General features: G+C 38.4%; 1 protein-coding gene and 1 long non-coding RNA gene across 2 annotated transcripts; one reads left to right on the top strand and one right to left on the bottom strand.

Moving 5' to 3' along the window:
- The first annotated feature begins 4,296 nt into the window (after window positions 1-4,296).
- On the top strand, window positions 4,297-7,727 carry LOC306899772. Its single transcript, XR_013787224.1, has 3 exons — window positions 4,297-4,424; window positions 6,198-6,282; window positions 6,506-7,727. It is a non-coding gene; the product is annotated as an uncharacterized lncRNA (long non-coding RNA).
- On the bottom strand, window positions 4,299-8,835 carry LOC306899771 (extracellular calcium-sensing receptor-like). The gene is made up of 6 exons (XM_079466242.1): window positions 8,486-8,835; window positions 8,106-8,394; window positions 7,274-8,029; window positions 6,953-7,180; window positions 6,705-6,828; window positions 4,299-6,550 (listed from the first exon to the last, which is right to left on the bottom strand). The coding sequence occupies exons 1-6, from the start codon at window positions 8,704-8,706 to the stop codon at window positions 5,637-5,639; spliced, it is 2,532 nt and encodes an 843-aa protein (XP_079322368.1). The 5' UTR covers window positions 8,707-8,835; the 3' UTR covers window positions 4,299-5,636.
- Between the last annotated feature and the right edge of the window lie 13,853 nt (window positions 8,836-22,688).

Below are 22,688 nucleotides of genomic sequence, written 5' to 3'. Positions count from 1 at the left end.
TACAGAAATATTACAACAAATGTTCATTGAAGCTCCCGCATATTGCCATTTTAACCTGCGTGCGGTCAAAAAACATCCATTCAGGCAGCAGAAGCAAGAAAGGTAACCTTACTTGCTTCATCATTTCTCTTCCGAGTACACATGAGAGGAGTCGCGTGCAAATAAAGTTCATTGACATATATTTCTGAACTTCTGTACAAATTTGTTAAAGCTGTAAACGGCTAATTTGACAGGCAAATGACACCACACCGCTTCTGCATTGTAAACTCTGACATCTTATGTGTTTAAAATCAATGAAACATGCACAGTGTACTGATGGTGCATGTCAAACAAGTTGCCCCAAAAATAACGCGGACTGGTTGCATGTTGGTCTCCTTTCAGTCTGATATGCTCTGCAGAAAAAAAACGAGTTTTTTTTTTGCAGAAAGACAACGGAGCTCAGAATTATAAAATAGCGGTGTGTTCTGCAACACAGAGAAGCGGAAGAAAATATAAGAATTACACTTAATTAAACGGCCTGCTTTTACAACAGAATGCATAAGCCTCTACCTTTAATAGACTTTGCGCCATTAACCAGGGTAGGTCATTTCATTGAAGCCTTAATAAAAACTACGTTACAATGAAAACACAGTAAAATGAAAATGTATGATGCTGCAAATCCCTTAAAATAATAAAACCGTCTTTATCAATAATCAAAATAATACACAGAAAAGTATGTATGTGCCACAATAACATGCATAACAGTGCTAATGTAGATTAATAAAAAAAGGATTAAAATAGCGATAAAAGATATGTGATGTCACCTGTCAATGTATTGGTTTGTCTGTGTCTTGCTGTAGCTGTTTAGTTTAGTGGACAAATAAAAATGTCCTAATACAGTGAAACTGAAAGTGTTTCTAGATGTTCTGCACCACAGACAAGAATGTAACAAAATGCAATGCAAATACATGTGATACAATAAAAGTGGAATATAAGTAAGTAAATTGAATTTCATGTGAGTGTAAGGAAAAGATTTTCAGGTTTTACCTATATAGTAACCAAAATTTGATTTTATATTTGTAATATATATTTATATATTAGTATTTTTATTTTATTAAACAGTATAAAAATAAATAGCCATACTAAAACGCACTGTGAGTCAGTTACGTCACCCATATGTTTCTTTGCTCACAGCTGATTGGTCAAACTTCAGTCTGAGATCTCGAATTCATAACATAGCCTGCTCCGGAGCAGGTTAGCCGTGCAGCGTAAGATACCATGGCGACGAACACCGATTAAAGCCTAGCTACTCTCATGGTACCTAAAACCCAGGGTTGGCACAAACTAAACTGAAACATAGCTGGCTAGCCACCTAAACCAGCTTCATGGTACAGGCCCCTGGTCTCATCAGTGTACGGTTTGTGATGTACCCAAGATTCACTAGTGATGGCCAAAAGAAGCGTTTCGAAGCATTATTGCTTTCTGATACAATTGTGTCAAAAATGGTTCATTACTCAAAGCTTCATTCAGATAGAAATTAATTAGTAAATGTCATGCAACAAAGCTGTCAACCATAAAATGCAAGTAGGCTTATATGTTAACGCCGCGTTTATTACGTGTTTACCGAGGCGATCAAAGCTGAAACTGTGTTAGTGCTGTGAAACTCATTTACGTAGGTGAATTTTACAGATGAATTTCATGTGTTCACCTTGATAATAAAACATTATGCATGATGTGTGTGTATGTGTGTGTGTGTGTGTGTGTGTGTAACTCTTTCTTTAGACAAGGACAGAAGATCAGACCATCTTAAAAAAAAGTTGGAAACCATCACAGAAATTCTAATGGTTTCTATTAAAATACCAATAGGAACCATTGGCTTTTACCATTTAAACCACTACAGAATTATTTTTTGTAGTGTGTTTGGGACATATTCCGTTAGGATTTAATGCCCCCACCAATAGAACCCAACGCATATCAGTAGAGACCCACAGAGACCACTATAATTCCCATTACATCCAATAAAATTCCCATAAAAACATAAAATCCAATAGAATTTCTGTAATGGTTTCTATAGGTTTTTTTTAGCATGGCAGTATCATGTGTGAAAGCGTTGAGAACGACATCTCTTTCTCGCTGGCTCCATCGCAACACTGAAATAAACTCAATCCACTCTCCTCAACAATAACGCCAATCCAAACACCGACTACTACAACCCACGGTGTTGCCATGGTTTGGCTTCACTTTTATAAGAAATACAGCCGCCAGGTTTCAAACCTGTCAACACTGGATTGGGCTGTAAAAGCAGTCTGTTTTCGCTTCAGAAGTCATTTTCACGTGACTAGTGATGTAATGATACAAGCTCCGAAGCAGTGGTTCATTGCAAGGTCCGTTCAAGTTTGAAGCAAGCTTCGGAGCGTCGGTGTCAGATGTAACATCACTAGGAGTCACCATCCAACTCTTAAACCGCGCATCTCGTCACGGTGAGGCTGTACCGAGAGAAAGCTACTTGGAATTTTTGGTTAGTACGATGAAATTTCCTCTGCCCACCATGTTGCGGCTACTGGTGCTGGCACGACCAGTTTCTGGAGTTTGATTACTTTTTGTTCACTGCTGTGTGCCTTGAAGAATATTTTAATGTGTTTTAGAAGTGCTATTACATTTGATATGTTTTCTTATTAATACTTGAAAATATAACTAGTATGAGAGTGAAATCAAGCAAAACTTAAGAGTTGATATTGAGTGTACTTCGGGAGGAAGTGGTGGGTGCGTGGGTGTCGAGAGCATGCAAAAGACGAAGTAGCAGGTGACAGCTGAAGTCTCAGAATATATGCATGCAACTGAAGAGATAAATGTAAAGCCAAAAAAGGAGAAAATGTACACACACACACACATTACATTGACTGACTTCTTAAAAATGTTGTTGCTGGGCAGAATTGGGGTGTGTGGGTTGTCATTTGATGTTTTGCAGAAACTCTGAGAACGATGGACTAAGAGCTGATTGGACAAATACCAGGCAGCACCGCACCCAACAGCAAGAAGAGATTCAACGACAAATACTATAAATATGTTGTGAAACCGTTTTCCGGGTTGTTGTTTTTCTGTGAGACATTCTGTCTGAGGCAACCCGGCTGTATTTTTTAATCTTCTGATCAATAAACTTCAAGATTTACTTTGACTGGCCTCCCTCCAATTTTGAACACGCAAGAACATATTTAGAATGTTCTACAGCCTGGAGTTCCCTTTTTCTGCTATGATTCATAATCTCTCTCTTTAATGGCTTTCCTGTGACAGTCCTTTTTTCCCGTAACAAGACACTATGACGTTACGCTCTACTTTTGTGTCCTTAAACAATCTGTATTTGGGGGGTCAACAGCTTAAATGTAGTTCTGGGTTTTTATCTTGTTTACTGTATACCCTGTCATATAGCAGTTTTTAGTTGTTATAAGTCAGAAATGACAAGAATGAGGCTTTCCCAATACAATGTCAGTGGAGCGGGTTGAATTGTTTACCTCTGGTTGGTGTGGTTTTAGATTATGAAGCATGTCGCTCTGTTTATTTATTGTCCAATCGAATGAAGAGGCAGGCCTTTTACAGTTGCTTGAAATGTCCTGAGACTGCATTGATGGAGAACAAACTTGTGGTGGCTGTCACGGGTTAAAGACACACTGCAATCACAATAATCTTTCCTATCTTTTTATATCTTGGCTATCTTGGCTTAAAGGAAATCAATAGCTTAAACTAATATGCTCCAAAGCACTTACCAAATCCATATTTAGAAGATGTAAGTGTTCAATAGCAGAGTAACACCCACTTCATCTATCATATCAGCCACTGTTTGCACATTTACTTTCCCACAGTAAATGATCCATAGTGCACTAGATATGAAATCAGTTCAGATTCAGACCTTGTACTCTATAGTCGTAGATCTCCCAGATGTGGATCGCCAATGCAAGATAGTATCGAAGTGTGGGGCAATTTACGCATTTATCATTGACAAGTTGTATTTGTGGACAAAACTGAAGCTTACGTGTGACTGCAAATAGCATTCTATCAGAGTGTAAGTTCAATGCAGTTTGCAACATTGTTACTTTCCACCGCAACCTTTTACGTGTTCAAATGTGTCATTGACGCCATAAGAAATATAACAAAACAATAAGCCAGTGATTGGAGAGATGTGACATATGGGTCACATCTGTCCAGTCAGCTGCAGGTGAAATCATGTTATTCATTTACGTTACTGCTATAGGCCCTTTTCACATGACGTCACGCATCTTCCTTCTGCCGCAAAGCAGTGTATCATTACTTCTGCTAGCACCTCAGAATGGAGTTTACCCCCTTGCATAGCTACCACAAACACGGCTAGATGACATGTTGCTAATGATAAGATCAAAAGCTAGATAAAGGATCTAAATTCTCTGTTGAACAGTACTAGTTTGATTATGAAGGTAAGTGGGTTTTTTTGGCGTAGGCGAAGGTGCTAGGATAAGTACTCGAATAAGTGTTCTGTCAGTTAATAACGTTACGAAATATTAACATGCCTGATACTAAACACAATAATATTCTTACCAATGTCTTGACCACTCATATTTTCAGTCACTGTTGGTAAATTCTTATGTGTCGGCAAAACGGAAGTTCTTTGTTTTTTGCAAAACAGAAGTTATGATGCACTGCTTTGCAAAAGTGCAAGGGATCCTCCTTAGCTGTTGCAGCAGTTAGCTCAGCATGTAATAGATAATATTTAAGGGAGCTATTCCACAATGACACCCATCTTATACAGGTTGGTTTTGTACATTAAAATGTCGTAACTCAGTCGTTACCTGCCAGCCCTGAGAATCGAGCCGGCAAAATTATGGTCATGAGTCCGACTCTCTTACCATTAGCCCTCGACCGCCCCCATTGACGTTATGTAATAGTCACGTATTTTGGCTAGCTGGGTATAAGGCATCAGTCTGCATCAGTTCAGAAGATTATTATATTGTGAACATACCAAGTGGTAGAAGATCTCGAGGCCAATAATATTGAGTTGAATAATGAGGGTGTTTATTTTAGTAAAGGTGTAGAAATTTATTTTTCAAATCGATTACGACTTTTGTACAGTTTAACTACACAGGTATGGTATTACTCTAGCAAAAAAATATGAATATAGTATAAAACCGTGTTAATTTAAATGAAATGCATTGGTAAAGCTTTCAAATTAAAAGGTTTTCACACGTGATCTCTGAGGTTAATGAAAATGCAGTCGGCATCACATTAGGGGGAGTTTAAATCTATCAGTTTGAATGTGCTTTTGTAAAAACTTTGTTAATAAATAGTAATATACAAAATACCTACACTCTAGACACCAAAACATTTACAAAATAATAACCTAAATATACTTACAAAAATATTAAAACCAAAAAACGAATAGCCTGTAAACATTTGAGTTTCCTGTGCGGTGTATATATATATATATGTGGGATCATAGAGCCTGCCGATCAACATTAGAGTGCCACCTTCAGGCTGAATTATGCATGGATTCAAAAGTGTTCTGCATGTGTTCAGATATTTGAATGGAAAACTTAAGCTAGTATTAGCCAAAAGGCAAAACACTTATTTGTTAACTGTTGTAACTGTTATAAAATATAAATAAATGAAGTGACTTTATATTTTAATTAACTTTAATATGATTTAGATTGTGTTTTTGCCATCAAATGTTGCTTTGTATTTTGTTCAGGTTTAAACAAGATAACGTAACATTTAGGTGCAAATATGCAGAATAATAAACCAAAGCTTGATGCTAAAATGGCAAATATCTCCACAGCTACAGTTAATTTTCCAGGAGAACTGACATAAGCTGGAATAAATGTGATCCACACAGCACAGAATATGAGCATACTGAATGTGATGAATTTAGCTTCATTGAAGTTATCAGGTAGCGTCCGAGCCAGAAAAGCCAGAATGAAGCACAAGACAGCAAGTAGACCAATATAACCCAGTACAGCCCAGAAACCAACAGTAGAACCCAGACTGCACTCAAGAATGATCTTCTCTTTATAGTATTTCATATTTTTATAGGGAAAAGGAGGAGATATTGTTAGCCAAAGCACACAGATAAGAATCTGTATAAGTGTAAAGGCAAGAACACTGAGTCTCTGTTGAAGAGGCCCAAACCATTTCATGACATTACTTCCTGGAAGTGTGGCCTTGAAGGCCATTAACACAACTAATGTTTTCCCCAGAACACAAGAGATACAGAGGACAAAAGTGATCCCAAACGCTGTGTGACGTAACATACAGGACCACTCAGTGGGGCGACCAATGAAAGTAAGTGAACATAGAAAACACAGAGACAATGAGAAGAGCAGCAGGAAGCTCAGCTCTGAGTTGTTGGCTTTTACTATAGGGGTGTCCTTCTTACTGTAAAACAGAACTGTGACCAGTACAGTTATTCCTACTCCAAACAGTGAGAAAAAGACCAGCACTATACCCATAACTTCTGTGAATGACAGAAACTCTACAGCCTTTAACACACATTTGTTTTTCTCAGCATTAGACCAGAATTCCTCTGGACACTGCATGCAGTTATTTGAATCTGGAAAGAAAGTTGTGATCAATATAGTTAGAGACAAAGGGGAAAAAAGCATCAACTCCATTGATAGGAAACTGCATCCTGAACAGTAGAAGGAAAACACAAAAAGAACAACTAACCAGTGTTCCTTGAATCTTTGACTTGGTCTGAAGTTTACCTGTCTCATTACTCATTTCTCCATCTGCACATTGAATACAGTCATAACAGCAGACAGGTCTTCCTTTCTGTACAGCCTTCCTAGTGCCTGGAGGACAACTCTCACTGCACACAGACCTTGGCTTCTACATGAAAGACAAATGAACAACATTGTTAATGAAATTAAATGATTTTCTTATTTTAACTTTGTGTAATATATTTTGCCAGTTTAAACAAACTCTGTAAGACAATCAGGTTATTGTCATTTACCTGCAGCTGTCCTGTAGCCCAGATGATGTTTTCAGTGTTAAGCACAAAGCGCTGGTCAGGGGGCAGTGAGGCATCATAGTAACCCACTACTTTAAACTGGAATGATCCATCAGAGTCCTGCTGCCAGTTCACAATTTCATACTGGGCTATTACAGCACCAGTGCTGTCAAACCACACACGATCTCCAAACTTTACTGTGAAATTGACTTTTTTAAGAGCCTCAACTACCTTAAAAGACAGAATTGGAAAATATAATTGTGGTTATTTAACACAAATAAAATGGGGATGTCTTCCTCTCCCAAACATTTGCTGTTTGTTTACCTGCTGTGGTTGTATTGTCAGGGCCTTTGCACAAACTTCATGTTCTTTGCACTTGAGTAGACTGTGTAGAGCATAAGCCACAGCATAAACTGCTTTGTAGACATTACTTAAATATCTATGTTCAGGAACATCTTCATTGTAATTTCTCAGTACAAGCACATCTTGATATCGGCTGCAATTTAAATCAGCTTGATATGAATTCCCATATCTCTGTAAGCATGGTAAAGCTGTGTCCCAGAATGATTTAATAACATAATCTGAAAACCCTTCAATGTATTTGTTTCTCACTGCAAACCCCAGTGAACCTTTCATTACACGAAACGTGTTTGGAGTGATGTAATTCTTTGCAGTAGACCATCCAAACACTCCAATCATTTGGAGGCCTGTAATGTTCTGGATAGTTAGCTGATCAATTAGTAATCCCATCTCAATAAATGAAACAAATGCAACAATCACTTTTGCTGTGCCTTGCTTCATTGTGTTTACCACTTTAATGAGTTTTTCAGGCTCTGTTCTATAGAATTTGACAGAATACTCTATGCAAATCCCCTCCCTCTGGGCTGCATTTAGAAAAATTTCCATTCCATTGTTTCCATAGTCATTATCACTGTTCACAGCTCCAACCCAAGACCAACCAAAATGTTTTACCATGAGTGCAAGTGCTCTGCTCTGATGATAATCACTAGCAATAGTCCTGAAGAATGAGGGGTACTCTTTCCTATTACTGAGACATTCACATGAAGCTGAGTGACTTATCTGAAAATGAAAACACTGGAAATAGTAAAACATCAGTCCGGTATTTAATTAAACTTTTGCAGTTATTGCCTCTTACCACTGGAACTTTAAAGGGTCCTGTCGTTCTGGACAAAATCACTGTGGTGGCAGACTCTGTTTCTCCAATGATAGCATGTATAGGAGACTGTCCAATGCATATTTGACCTGCTGCAAACTCTTGTCCATTCATCACTGCCATAATTGCACTCATAGAAGACAGCCTTGAACCACATGTATCATATATTTTATAGCCAATAGAAATATTTGGGAGCAAAGTTTCATTTTTGTTAATCTCCTCAATTGCAAAAAGTATTATTTGAACCAGTCTGAAATCTCTCACACTCAAACTGTAAAAACATTAAAACATCGGGTTAAAACAGAAAATTTTTAAAACATTATCTCCTCTACATTTTGTGAATAATTTCCAGTATAACAAACCTGGAGCATAACAGAGGTTTAGGTTTCTGTGTAAACTCAAATGAAGGCAATGTTTCTTTAGTGTGGACTGGCAAAACTGCTCCAATAGTTATGTCTCCATCCATAGACAGCAGCGGGTAGTTAGGGTCTCCCATCATTCGGCAAAGAGTGTCCTCTGCCTTAAGGTGATAGAAATGCAGGAGTGTGTATAGAAACAAATGCATACCAAAGATTGAGTTCATCTGCAGCTGCAAAATGCAATGGACTCGATTCTGTAATGGCTGTTTTTATATAGTGTTAATATGTATGACCTCACAGGGTAAAGCATGAGCAAAGTCATGCAGGTTCATAAAAGATGTTTGTGTACCAATCATTTTCTACTTTATAAAGATGAATGATTAATATATTAATGTAACATGCCCTCTAGAGATTAAAGCAGCTGCTCCTTGCTGTTTTGGCAATAGGCATTCACTGTTTAAACATTAGACGCTATCATAACTTCTAATAAAATGTATGCTTACATTAAAATGTAATCAATAGTTTAGATATTGCAGACATGGTGTTACAGTTAGTATATTAGTCATTATTACATGTCAGCACTAACTAGGTCTAATCATTATAAAGAAATGTGATTTTACATTCTGTCTTGGTTGTGTTTTATTTATTATTTTATTTGTTTTGTTTTTGGCCGACACATGCTCAATCATCACACGTGTTCCTCATTTTTTACTTTAATGATTATGTCACAGATTTGCACTATGTGATTCATAAAATCCCTCTTTAACGGCTTTCCTGTGACAGTCCTTTTTTCCCGTAACAAGACACTATGACGTTACGCTCTACTTTTGTGTCCTTAAACAATCGGTATTGGGGGTCAACAGATTAAATGTTGCAATGGACATTTTCTAATCTCGCTTCTTGATGTGTCTGTCTATGTTTATGAAGTGTTTATCTATGTTTCTTTAAAATGTTATCATGTTTTTCTCTATACCCGTCATACCACTCTGCCTTTGCCCTGGAGCAGGGGCCAATATGTTCTGTTTGGAATAACGGGCATCACTTCTCGTAAACCAGCTCAGGATTCTTGCTGGGGGGCAAGGGGGGGGGGTGTCACGTTTTAATCATATATATACTCTGTGTGCAGGAGGAAAGAGCGCCTTTTCTCTGCACCATCTCATTGCTTATGATGCAGATTAAACGACAATAAAATACTTTGCAAAGTAACCTCACCTCTCTGTGTATTGCGTTTGTCAAAATGGACTCAACCTAGATTAAGGAATAAGAAAATTCCACAACAATGTAGTTCTGGGTTTTTATCTTGTTTACTGTATAGCAGTTTTTCGTTGTTATAAGTCAGAAATGACAAGAATGAGGCTTTCCCAATACAAAGTCAGTGGAGCGGGTTGAATTGTTTACCTCTGGTTGGTGTGGTTTTAGATTATGAAGCGTGTCGCTCTGTTTATTTATTGTCCAATCGAATGAAGAGACAGGCCTTTCACAGTTGCTTGAAATGTCCTGAGACTGCAATGATGGAGAACAAACTTGTGGTGGCTGTCACGGGTTAAAGACACACTGCAATCACAATAATCTTTCCTATTTTTTTATAAAGACTCTGTTTATTTATAAACTCGCTCTGGCGCGAGGAAAAGCCAGAGCAGCGTGCATTGCAAGCTATATCGTGCGTTGAAAACGTTAAAACCGCACATCATAAACTCTCTCTGGAGCGAGGTAAAGCCTGAACCTGATGTTGGGAACATTGTAAGCTCTTTTGCACTAAGAAATGCGCAATGCACGTTTGTTATATTAATTTGCAACATATTTAGGGAAACAGCCAACTATATTCTAAGGAATCGTCTATCGCCAGGGCCAGAAGCAATCCGCGTCCGCGGGTATCCGTGGATATTTCCTCGGAATAGTACCGTGTATTTAATTGAGAACGCATCAAGTACTCTGCTGTTTAGTGTTGCAATCTGGCGATTTTATGGCGTGATCGATTCCAAAGACACCCACAGTCCACTTCTCAAGTGAATCTTATAGATCGTGATCGTTTCTAAAGTAGGCTACAGAACAAGCTAATTTTTCCTCACGCAAGGCAAAAGTAAAAATGCAGCTAAATAAGCAGCCTGTGTATATAAATGTCCACACGATATGGTTGTCGTGTTTGTATTGCATCACGTGTTTTTGTTGATAAAAGCAAGCTTAGCCTACACTGAAAAAAATAAATTTATTTTTACAGAAAAAAAACGGTAGAATTTAACAGTATTATGACATTTTGATCAGAACTGTGAAATTCCATAAAAATGCTAACTTTGACATCCAATTTACATTTTCCCTGTTTTAACTATTTAAATGAGGCTTCCACACCAACCCACTTGTTACATCACTTCTGGAAAACCATTTATTGTTAAGGTAAGCTAATTGTCAGGATTTCCATATCAAAATCCGAAATAACCAACTGTAGATGCTATTTACACAAAAAAAAATACAGATATATTTTTATTCTCACTAAGTGACAATATCATTATTTTTACGTAATGCAATTAGGTGTAAATAATTTTCATTTAATAAATATAAGTATCAAATTTGCAGTAAGTGTAAATTCTAATTAGATGCTATCTATATTGGCAGATAGTTGCACCTTAGTATTTTTGTAGATTAACAGGATCCGATAATTATCATAGAGTGCAAATGATTATATTTATTAAAATTGTTAATTGGATGCGTCATTGTTGTGAGAATAAAAGCCAGTGGTTCTCAAACTTCTTCTGTGACATATTTTCATTTTCATCACATTAAAGGTAAATAGCAAGCATCCCAACTTAAAATGTGCTAATATTGTTTTTGGCAGAGAAAATACAACTGACTTCAGGATGAATTTGAATGTTTTCTACGAGTAAACTAACAATGTGCAAGAACAGAACTGCAACAGCTCCCTTCCATAATGTCCAAATAAAAAATAAGTGCAATTAGCAACCATTACTGCCAGGTCAGGCACAAAAAGTGTTAAGGGACGCTTTCATGAAGGAAATTTCCTACAAATGCATATCCAATAAAGATGCAATAATCACTGCACATGCCCTTCTACCATGTCTTCTGAAAACCCTGAAACATTCAGAAAGTGTGCACTGCCACAAATAGTTAGCAAATCTGGGTTTACATGTTTTCATGCCATAATCTTTTTCTAGTGAATTTATTCTAGTGAATTTATTTATTGAACCAAATGTACAGGGACATCTTTGTATACTATGTGACAGAAGTAATGCTAAAAAACAAATTAAAAATACTCTTGAAACAAATTTTTGTAAAATGTTACACAATAAATTATGGTAGCCAGAGATTGCTGTAAACAACTTCAGCTTTTTATTATCTAGCAAACCTTCAATATCAAACAATGGGAAAAAAAGTAATGTTTCAGAACACAAATGTGTTCAATTTAAAAGAAACAAAAACACCGGGCCTGGATTCTTATAATTTTGAAGTTGAATTGTGAATATTGTAAATGGGGCTTTCGCCAATTTATTGATAAACAATGTACTACATGTAGATGTACATTTTATTATGTAATGTTTTGTGACCAGTGTGATTTTAGCCCGTGGGACTATACGGATGCAAATTAGCCTTTGGCTACAATCCGGCATGTTCACATGCATGAATTCCATGTTTCTTCATTATGCACTGTCCCAATCAAATAAATAAATAAATTTAAATTAAATCACATCACAAGGTAACCAAAATTATTTAAAGAACAAAAATATGCACTGAAGTACTAAAAGTCGGTCTGTCCTGTTCTTCAGCGAAATGTCAATCTTCTGAAAGAAAAGTGTCCCAACTTTTTTGGTATCGGGTTTGAACATATACATATACATACATATCGCTCTGTGAACTACGCGTGTGGCACAATTTGTAAGGCTGGGCATGCTCACATCACAAATTCTCGTTTTGCTTTCAAAATGTTTGTGGATCGTTTAAAAGTTGTATCAGCGTTTTACTTACGGCTTCCACTTGAAGAGCTGGATGGTGAAATTGAGCATCCAGGAGCAGGTGAACCTGATGCATCAGAAGTGTATTCAGCAGATAAATCATTGACAGTGTTTTGCAGAGTGGAAGCAATATCTTCATGGCATAAACAAAAAACTGCATTAAAACCATACTGCAGAAACAAGAAACACATTGACATACTGTAATACAAGTAAAGAGTACAGCTAACAAAGTACAGAATGAAAGAGACTGGGGTGTTGTTTTTCCAGTTCCTCTAATTGTATGCATGTACACAAGTCAACATTTAAAGTGGATCAAACCTTTCATAATAGTTGTGTTTAAAACAAACACCTGTTCTTGTGAACTTAATTACATTTTTGATTCGCTTCAAATGTTAACTAGTGTAAATGTAAAAACAAACATTGATTTGAAGACTTACTTGGGATTTGGGCTATGAGTTTTCTTGCTTCAATTGGTCCCAGAAAGCCACCTAGATCATCATCTTTCAAAAACTGTAGGTCATCTACGGTCTCCACACCTAGGCTGTTCAAACCCTCTATGGCTAGCTTTGTTGTTATAGGGTTTGGGAACATATTCTCAATAAAAGTCAACAATGCATCCATTTCTGTCGGGAGAGGACAGTTTATCCTTTTTACAGATGAACAACGCTGTGCTTCAGTCCCATAAAACTGTACTCATTTAAGGGATAATAATCCAGACATTTCTCAGCATTTACACAAATTAATTCTTTTGTCGCAGACAAAATCTCAAAAAGTCCATAATCATGCAAATACACTGAGGGGCGGGGAGTCACAAGGAAAGTCACCTCATCATCTTTCACGAAAATCAGCTCAATCTGTCCAAACTGTAAAATAGAATAGTCCTCTTCACATTTAAGGCAAATTAAGTTTCCTTTCCTGTACAGGGTACCCTTGTGTTCTAACCGTGTTGAAACAAAGTCTGGTTCAAAGCTTGTCTCAACAGCTTTGCACACAGCATTACTGTACAAATGAGGAGAGTATGTGGCCATGTCAACACTTTTAAGCTTTGGGGGAAAAATTACCATGAGTGAAGATATGCTTGAAGAAGTTGAGGGTTGTGTGACAATGTCCTGCATTTTTGAAGTTCTGTGTTCTTCTCTCTTGTGAAGTAGGAATGTTTGCTTTCAAATCTCAATGACCATAAACGAATTAAAGGTCCAAGACTTAAAATTAGTGACGTATAGTGAAGCATGTAATGATGTTTTGGTTTCAAATTTTCACCAGGAAACAGCTCCTTTCTTGTTTCCAGATATTCTGGTATTAAGACATTGAGATATGCAATCTGTGCAGTGGTAATCTTGGGAGCACACTAGCTCAACCAGTTCTTACAATTTAACAGTCAGTTGCCATACAGGGTCTTGTGACTCTACTCTGTCTCCAATTATGACAGGAAGAAATCTGAGGAGACACCAGTTCTCAGCTGCTTGACCACCTAACTTTCTGCCTTTTTCACATATCTGGGAGGGGGCAGAATCAGCATCAGAATCCAGATATTTAAATTGTGCAAGTCTCCTGTTCAGCTGTGTATATGCAAACCACTTCCTTTTTACAAAGTATTCCAAGAAAATGGCAAGATCAATAGCTACAACGCCTTCAAACAAGTCGTGGCCAAGGCATGGGGGAAGGCCAGGCTGAGCAACATGAAAATATTTGAGAGAGTTGAAAATGGAGCCCATTTACAACATTTTCTTCGGTCGTCCTTAGAGTGTCCACTGCCGCCTTATAGGACTCAACTGTGCGATTGGGAAAGTCTACACACACAATCTGAAGTTCACTGCGAGATACCAAGCAATACCTACAGCAATGCTTGGCAGTACTGAAGTTCTGCGTGTAACCACCAATGCAGTGGGACTCCAAATTATCACCGATAATAGCCACTATTGTTGCATGTACTATGTCACCTGAAGATGTCACAAATCCATGCTCTTCAAGTTCTTTGACATCTGCCAACAACTTAGCAAAAAAATCTTGGTTTGACCAAAATAGTTAAAGTTTCTCTCATAACACAAAAGTGATAACTGAATGTTATCAATGCATGATCTGTAAAATGGCTCAAAGTTGCCAAGTGTAAAATACACTCCGATCATTTTGTGTCTTTTTTTAGCTGACCCAAGGGGATTCACAATATCAAAGGCATCCTGGTACAAGATAAATTGGATTGTAATCTCAGGCTGCTTAAACAAGTCATTGGATTTGAATACAGAGCCATCACAGATGTCAGAGAACACATAGGAGTGTACATGCTGATGTTTGGCGCACTGCTCCCACACACTGGGTCTATTAACATGGTTTTTAAAGTGTTCTTCAATGGAATATACTGTGCATAACGTTGTTTTCAGTTCTCATCACGACCAAGACACATACTTTGTGGATGCACGTACAAATTTTTTTTCTGAAAATACTATCTTCTTTGGTATTCTGTGGAAAGTAATGAATTACAAGCTGAATGTAAATTCCTCCGCAATCATCGGAATGGTTGGCGATGGCACCAGGTATTTGGCTTGTAGCTGCATATAAAACAGGCAGATATTTTTCATGTACAATGACTTTGCGTTACATTTCGTCAGTGAGTCTGTGAATTCACTTTCATCAACCTCATCCTCAGTAACATCAAAAAATGCTGAAGAAGGTTGCTCAGATAAAGTATCCATAATCCGTAATTGTGCAAATGTAGAAGTCCTGTGCTTTCGTGAAACATGGGCAGTGAAACTTGATCTTAAACTGAAATTTTGTCACATTTTTCAAAAGGACAACACACCACCTCTCCCTTGGCTAAATGTGACCTGAGATGAGAAAGGACATTGTTCATGTCTGTAAATTGTTGTTGACAGTCTGTATTGTTGCAAACAAATGTGCCCGTCGAATCATCAAAATTAGTATGTGGTCTTTTGTGATGGCGATAAACATGAGCTTTGAGAGCATTGTATTTTGAAAATTTACATTTGCATTCTGGGAAGCAACATGAAAATTGAGCATTTGCTTCATGTCTGTGTAAGATTTGATGATTAACATATCCCTTAACTGTCTTCAGAGAGCAATCACAAAATTTGCACAAATACATCATCATCCATATGGTTAAAGGTAACACACCTTGTTACCCACAAAATGACAACATTAACTTGAATTTTGTCCTTTATTCCTCTCGTGCAGAACTCACAAATGCACACATTTGGTCTTTGTTGTTATTGTTGAAATTTAGCATGTGTGTCTGTGTACGTGTGCGTTTGGTTTGTGGTCAAACTGTAAACAGAAACAATTTCACAAATTACTATACAATATTGTTGTACAATAAATCTTACAAACATTTTAACTTCGGTTTTAGATAGTATGCATTATCACACACGTGATACAAATCAACAACACATATTTCTAGAGCAATCTCTTTTTCACAAACGCATACTTAACTTTCCTTTACTATCTAAATTCTGAATATATTGTATGCATATTTTAACAAACAACATAAAACGGTAAAAGTCTACACAAACATCAAACACAAGTGTATAATCACAAATAGCGATCTATATAGCCACATATCAGAAAACTATAAACACTCTAAACAACATAAGAACAACTCACCCCGCTGGGGAATACGTGATTTTAAATTATAGTTGGAATTGTTATTAACTTCAGCAAGATAAAATGTAAACAACATGGATTTTCTCTCAGTAAATTTCCTCACTGTCGCTCCTCCCCAGCAATCACCTGACCTCACATAATCAGCAGCCTTAAAGGGGCAGCACCCAACACACCTCATAAGATGAAATCCGTTGTCCATGTGTTCTTAAATGATTGTGAAAGCACCGTTCTAAAACAACAAAACAATTCTGAAACCTATTTAGCAAATTGCATCAAAAATTAAGAATAAGATTTAAAACGTATGTGATTAGCCATTGTAATTGTATTCACCTGTTGCCAATTAACTTTTAAATTACATTGGATGATACGGCAACAGATTTTTTTAAACACTTGCCATTCAGCACTCGACATTCAGGGACCTGTTTCAGAAAGCAGGGTAAGTGCAAACTCAGAGTAAGTTAACCAAAGAAAACGGGATACTCTGGGTTTTCAGTTTCAGAACGCGAGGTATATCAAACCCGCGACCGCGGGGTAAGTCAAGCCCGTTTCAGAAATCAAGGTATCTTATACTTAGAGTGAGTAACCATAGTTACATACTCTGTGAACCTAACCTGGTCGGGAGCAGGTTTTATTCCACTAACCCGAGGTTTGTTACAATCTCCGCCCCCTTTTCGAAGCGCGAGCGGTGTTGAACTTGCCTACGCCGTTAGTTTTTTCGTTTGTTTTCCTTAATCGCGCACAAGTTCGTAACACAAACATTAAATATCTGTTTATTCAGGAACCCGTAGATGAGGAAGCTGCATTAATTCGGAGAGAGTTAAATTTACGTCGGTAGAGAATATATGGTGATGCCCCGTTTGGATGTTTTATCATATCCGGAGGATTTTTTATTTGAGCGATACCGTTTTTCTTTACAGTCCATTAAATATATTCACAATCTGCTTCATCCTTACATCACAAACCTCACTCGTCGTGGCCGCGCTCTTACATCTGAGCAGATTCTCTGTATGGCCTTACGTTTATTTGTTAATGGAAGCTTTCTTTATAACACCGGGGATGCAGAACACGTTAGCAAGGCAACTGTATGCAGAGCAGTAAGAAAAGTGTGCATCGCTCTCAAGCACTTTTTATACATTTCTGTTAAATTTCCTGTGAGAGCCACCAAAGAGGAGTTTCACAGGACTGCAGGTAAATGGTGAACGTCTTTCTGAATAAGCTGATCAAATAAATGTGGTCTTGCTGTCAACTTTGGAAGTAAGCTAATAATTCAAATACCCTTTAGGATTTCCCAATGTGATTGGTTGCACATTGATGAACATTAAAACAATGTTCTGCGCGTTCAAAAATTGGAGAGAGGCCAGTTCAGAAAACGTTGAAATTTATTGATCAGAAGTCTCAAACAAACAGCTGTTTCGGTGGATCCTCAGACACACAAACGTCTCACAAAGGGTCGACCACCAGAAACAGCTTTACAGCTATTTATGTATTTTTCGTCGGGTCTGTTCTCCATGGCGGGGTCCAATCAGATCGTCTTCCCTTTGTCTGCATTCCAGCCAATCAGCTCACTGCCTTGTTTTTCAAACCACCATCCATCTGTAACAAATTATAGAGGCCCAACACGCTCTGTGCGTAACCTGATCTTAACACACACACATACCCATTTCCTGTGGACAACCACAGTATCAGCTGAATTCTTGGGTAACCCAACTAACACACTGGTTATATTTTCAACATATTATGCATAGTTAGTAATCAATAATGAAATCATATTAAATGTAAAGGCATGTTTAAACCACAATAAGATCCTTGAGTGTACACATTTCTTCCCCAAAAATAAGATGTGGTTATTGTTACACATTCACACATAAGCAGATCCTGCAACCCCCCACTAACTGACCACATTCCATCTCTGGCAACATCTAGCAACTGTAGAACTCTCAGCTTCAAGCTTTTGTTCACAATCATGTCATGTAGGAAAATACATCTGATTTAAACAACATCAATCATCCATTTTTATATCGATCCATATATTGATCTTAATTCCCACAATTCCCTCTCTTGACCATTAAAAAATGGTCATAAAACATTACAATCATCATTATCATCCTCATCTAGGAAATGGTCGCCAGACAATAGAGGCATGGTATATTTCGGAGGGGTTAAATCTGTCTTTTCTATTGCCGATAATATCACTCTGTTACATAGTGATCTGATACAGGGAATACAACAGCATCCGCATGAGACCAAAATACCTGCAAATACAGCTATTGATAACACAATCGACATTAAAACTGATTTCCATTTGCCTAGTGCCTTGTTTAGCCAATCTCCAAAAGGATTATTCACTCCTGAATGTTCCTTCATTTCGATAGACAAAGTTCTCAAACCTTCCAATGCCCTAGTGACTGATCCGTCTGGTGCTGTATTATTAGGAATGTAAGTACAGCAAAGATCACCAAACATAACACATACTCCTCCCTTTTCTGCCAACAACATGTCCAGAGCCATACGGTTCTGTATAGCCATAAGTGAAGTTGGTGCTAGCTGTTCTGCTAAACCATCTACTGCATCCCTTGTCATATTTGCTAACCTCATCACATTATAATGTACATAATTAATCCTATCTACATTCTTGTTTGGGGTGACTGGAAAAATAGCAGCTATTACTGGTATATTCTCAAAACCTGCTGCCACTTGGTTCGCTAGTTTATATTCATCCGGTACACCTCGTGGAATCCCAATCGCGTCAATGTATGTCGGACTATTTAATGATAAATCTACACTTGATCCTATTGCTCTTTTTGTAATGACGTGTCTCCAACGTCTTCTAGTCAATGTTGCTGAATTCACGGTTTCCGTTCTGACTGCTCTGTCTCCTATCAGGGTTATTGGGGCTCCCAGTCTCACCATAGCACACACTCCCTTTGCCTTCTCAGGTATCCTAGTAAACAATCTTCGATCTCCACAATAATAATACAAACCTGCCCTGGCCCACGTACCTATCTCAGTCCCATTATCTACTATGATCTGATCACACCACTCCTTATTTATCTCCCCCAGGTTGCTGGTTGGTGATAGGCGTTTAATATCAAAACAGGTATAATTTGCTTTCTTTGGTGTAAATGGACCTGCCCGTGAAAGGTTGGTTATTGGTGGGAATATTGCTGCCAATGTGGTACAATTTTGTGGACTGGCCATCCGTGTCAATGCCAGCATACACTCATAACCCCACGTATCATTTTGGTACAACGGGGCTGGTTCAATATATAAATGGGGTCTTGCATTAGCACATCCTACACAATCATCTAAGCTCTGTTCTCTGGCTGTGGTAATTATCCATTCCAGCCACAAATTATTTTCCCCATATCCTGTGGCTCTTTCTATCATATCTTCTGGTTTTAACATGGTGTAATCTATTTCTACTACCCCATTCTTTTGTCCTACCGATAATGGCTCAGCTACTGTCCCATTTCTTTCCTCCTCAGGTGAACTGTCCACAACAAATTTTATTACTGCTTTTTTTATCTGTTCCTGGGCTGTGCACCCCCATTATAAGGAAAAACTCCCCTGTATAATTGGCTGATCCCGTTCTGGTGGATATTGAAAGGGTGAGTGGATTTTGGCTTGCACTATAATCTCTTTGCATTTTAAAATCAAATTTTGCCGAGGTACGGGTCCAAAGGCTAGGTTCTTTCGGGGTCCAACCACCGGTATATGCTATTACCTTATTCCATGACGGACACCATTCACCCCTATAGGTTTGCCTAGACTGGTACGCCTTACAAACACTGTCCATATTCCCGTCCGTACATACATATACCTCGTACCCCCTCCATGAGCTATTTTTTCCCCCACAATTTATGACAGCGCATAAGTCGAACGTAAATGATGTGGTCTTACCCCAAACATAGTTAATTACAAGTTGTTCACATGGTAACCTCGTATCGGCTATGGCTCTTTTGTAACTCGGTTTCGATATGTTGTTGTTGCTTTCCTGACCCTCAGTTATGCTAAAAATTATTCCTACTATAACCCCTGAAATTATTAATAGGATCCCTGACAGCTTACAGTTTTCCCACAGCTTCATCTCGTTACCCTCTCTTGGACTTTAAATGGTTAAACACACTCTTGGAAAAATTTAAATGGTTAAACACACAGTACACTTAATGGGAATATGAAATTAAGAAAAAATATGTGGTTAAGATCCCACAAAATAGAAATGTAAGGGATAAATGGTTATACGTTAATGAATATGACAATATAAAATCACAATAACAATATAAAAATATGGAAAAATACTGAATATGAAATATGAAAACTGTGAATATAAAAATATGAAAAATAGTAAATATGGAAAATATGAATATTAAAATTGAAGAAGAATCACAATAACAACAATATATATTGATTATAAAGAATTAGAAAGAAAATTAATATATAAAGATTATGATAAAGATAAATACGAAAATGTTGATAACCCTTGGTTCTAATGAGTATATAGTCTAAACACCAGTTTCTTATTTGTTTTAAGCTCTGGGTGAAATCATCATAAGTCGGATAGTCCGTGCACCTTGCTTTTGTGACTAAATGGAAGATAGTTCTACTGTCTTCCTCATGAGTCACTGCACAATCACCTGTTCTTTTATTTTGTCGTCTCACTTTCTCCACTCCGTACCTGTTTTTAAATGTCACTGCTTGAAAAAATGTCACCTTTTTTGCACTGGATTTTAATTTTTAATGCCCCTGTTGTTGATGCTTGTATGTCACTTTCTGCTCCACTTTCTGCTCCAGAGATACCCTCCTGTATGTCACTTTCTGCAGAGATACCCTCCCCCTCATGGACCTGAGCCCTCAGGTCCACAGCAGTCTCTGACAGCGACCTGTTTGGTGGATCACAGTTAACACAAGAAGACAAGTGATACCAGGTGTCGCCCTTGCCAGATAGACGGACACAATGCGATGTCCTTGCTGTCACTTTCAGAGGTTCCGTCCAGCGTGGCTCATTCCACTTCCTTCGAAACTTCTTCAGGCGCACCCACTGTGAACAGGACTCGACAGGTTCTCCAGCAATGTCAGAGGGAGTCTGCTGAGAGAAATGTTGAATCATAGCAGTCAGTTTGTCAAAATATACACAATGTGAAAGTGGTACACAGGTGTCCGGCTTCAGCGGCGTCGACGGTCCTGGAAAAGATCTACCTGTAAGCAATTCAAAAGGTGTAAAGCCAGTGATTCTGTTAACAGAGGAACGTACAGACATTAGAGCCAACGGAAGAGCTGATAGCCATGATAATTTGGTCTGTGCACAGATTTTAGCCAATTTAAGTTTCAGTGTTAGGTTCATCCGTTCGACCTTACCTTGCGATTCAGGATGATAACGCATGCGTTAGACCCAGCGATTTCGCTACGATTTTTAAATGCTCATTTTTGAAGTGCGAGCCGTTATCTGACCGGATATGCCGGGGGAAACCGTAATGCGGAATGTACAAATTAATGAGACACTTAATGACTGCAGTGCTGTCTTCTTTTCCACAAGGAAAAGCCTCAGGCCAACCTGTGAATTGGTCAACAATCACCAACAAATACCGTTTCCCTTGCACCCTCTCTACCATGTCTGTAAAGTCAATCACGATTTCCTCCCCTGGGCCTCGCAATGGCAAAAATGTGCCCTTTAACTGTTTTAAAGTTGGTTTGATGTTATGTTTTTGACAAATGTCGCATGAAAGTACAAAGTTAGACACCATAGCCATCAAAAAAGGATGCCACCAATATTGCAAAGTTTTCATCATCTGTTTTGAACTCACGTGCGACATAGTGTGTGCTTGGGTCATGATAGAGCGTGACAGGCTCATGGGCAATGCTGGTCTGCCATCTGGGGCCTGCCACAGACCATCTGGTGCACACAGGGCCCCATACTCTGTCCACGTTGACAGTTCTTCTGGTGTGCATTTGCCATGTTCGGCCACAAGTGTTTCTCTGCTGAAAGATGGTAACAGTTTCACATATGAACAGTCAGTCTGTACCATCATGGTCATCTGATAGCCTGCAGCTGTTTTGGCAGCCAAGTCAGCAGCCTCATTTCCCCGTGCTACAGCACTGTCTGTTTTACAGTGGCCCTGACATTTTATGACAGCAACAGCTGCTGGAATTTTCAATGCGTCCAACAGTGCACGTGCTTCTGCATCGTGTGCTATAGGCTTACCAGACGTAGTGACGAACCCACTCCTTTGCCAAACTGCGAGTTCGACATGGACAGCACCCACGACATAAGCTGAGTCACTATAAATGTTGACTTTGCCAGACCCTGCAAGTTTAAGTGCTTGTGTGACCGCAATTAGTTCTGCTCTCTGTGCCGACTGTTTGCCTTCTATTTTCTCTGCTTCCCTAGTAGTGTAACCTAAGTCTGTTTGCTGCACAACAGAATAAGCTGAGACCAAAGAGCCATCATGAGCTCTAAAACAGCACCCGTCCGTGAAAAGTGTAATCACGTCCGAGGCTTCAGGGATAGGGGTTGCAGTTAAGTCCTGGCGAACACGAGATGCCAGGTCAGTGATTGGTGCACAGTCATGTGGTTCCCCTTTGGTGAACAAATCTGCCATGTTAATGCCGTCGTGTTTATATGTTATGTTTGG

The sequence above is a fragment of the Barbatula barbatula genome, assembly GCF_947034865.1.
Source record: "Barbatula barbatula genome assembly, chromosome: 10".
NCBI lineage: Eukaryota > Metazoa > Chordata > Actinopteri > Cypriniformes > Nemacheilidae > Barbatula > Barbatula barbatula.
Note: the sequence above shows the minus strand (reverse complement) of the source record. Positions and strands in the feature narration are given on the sequence as shown.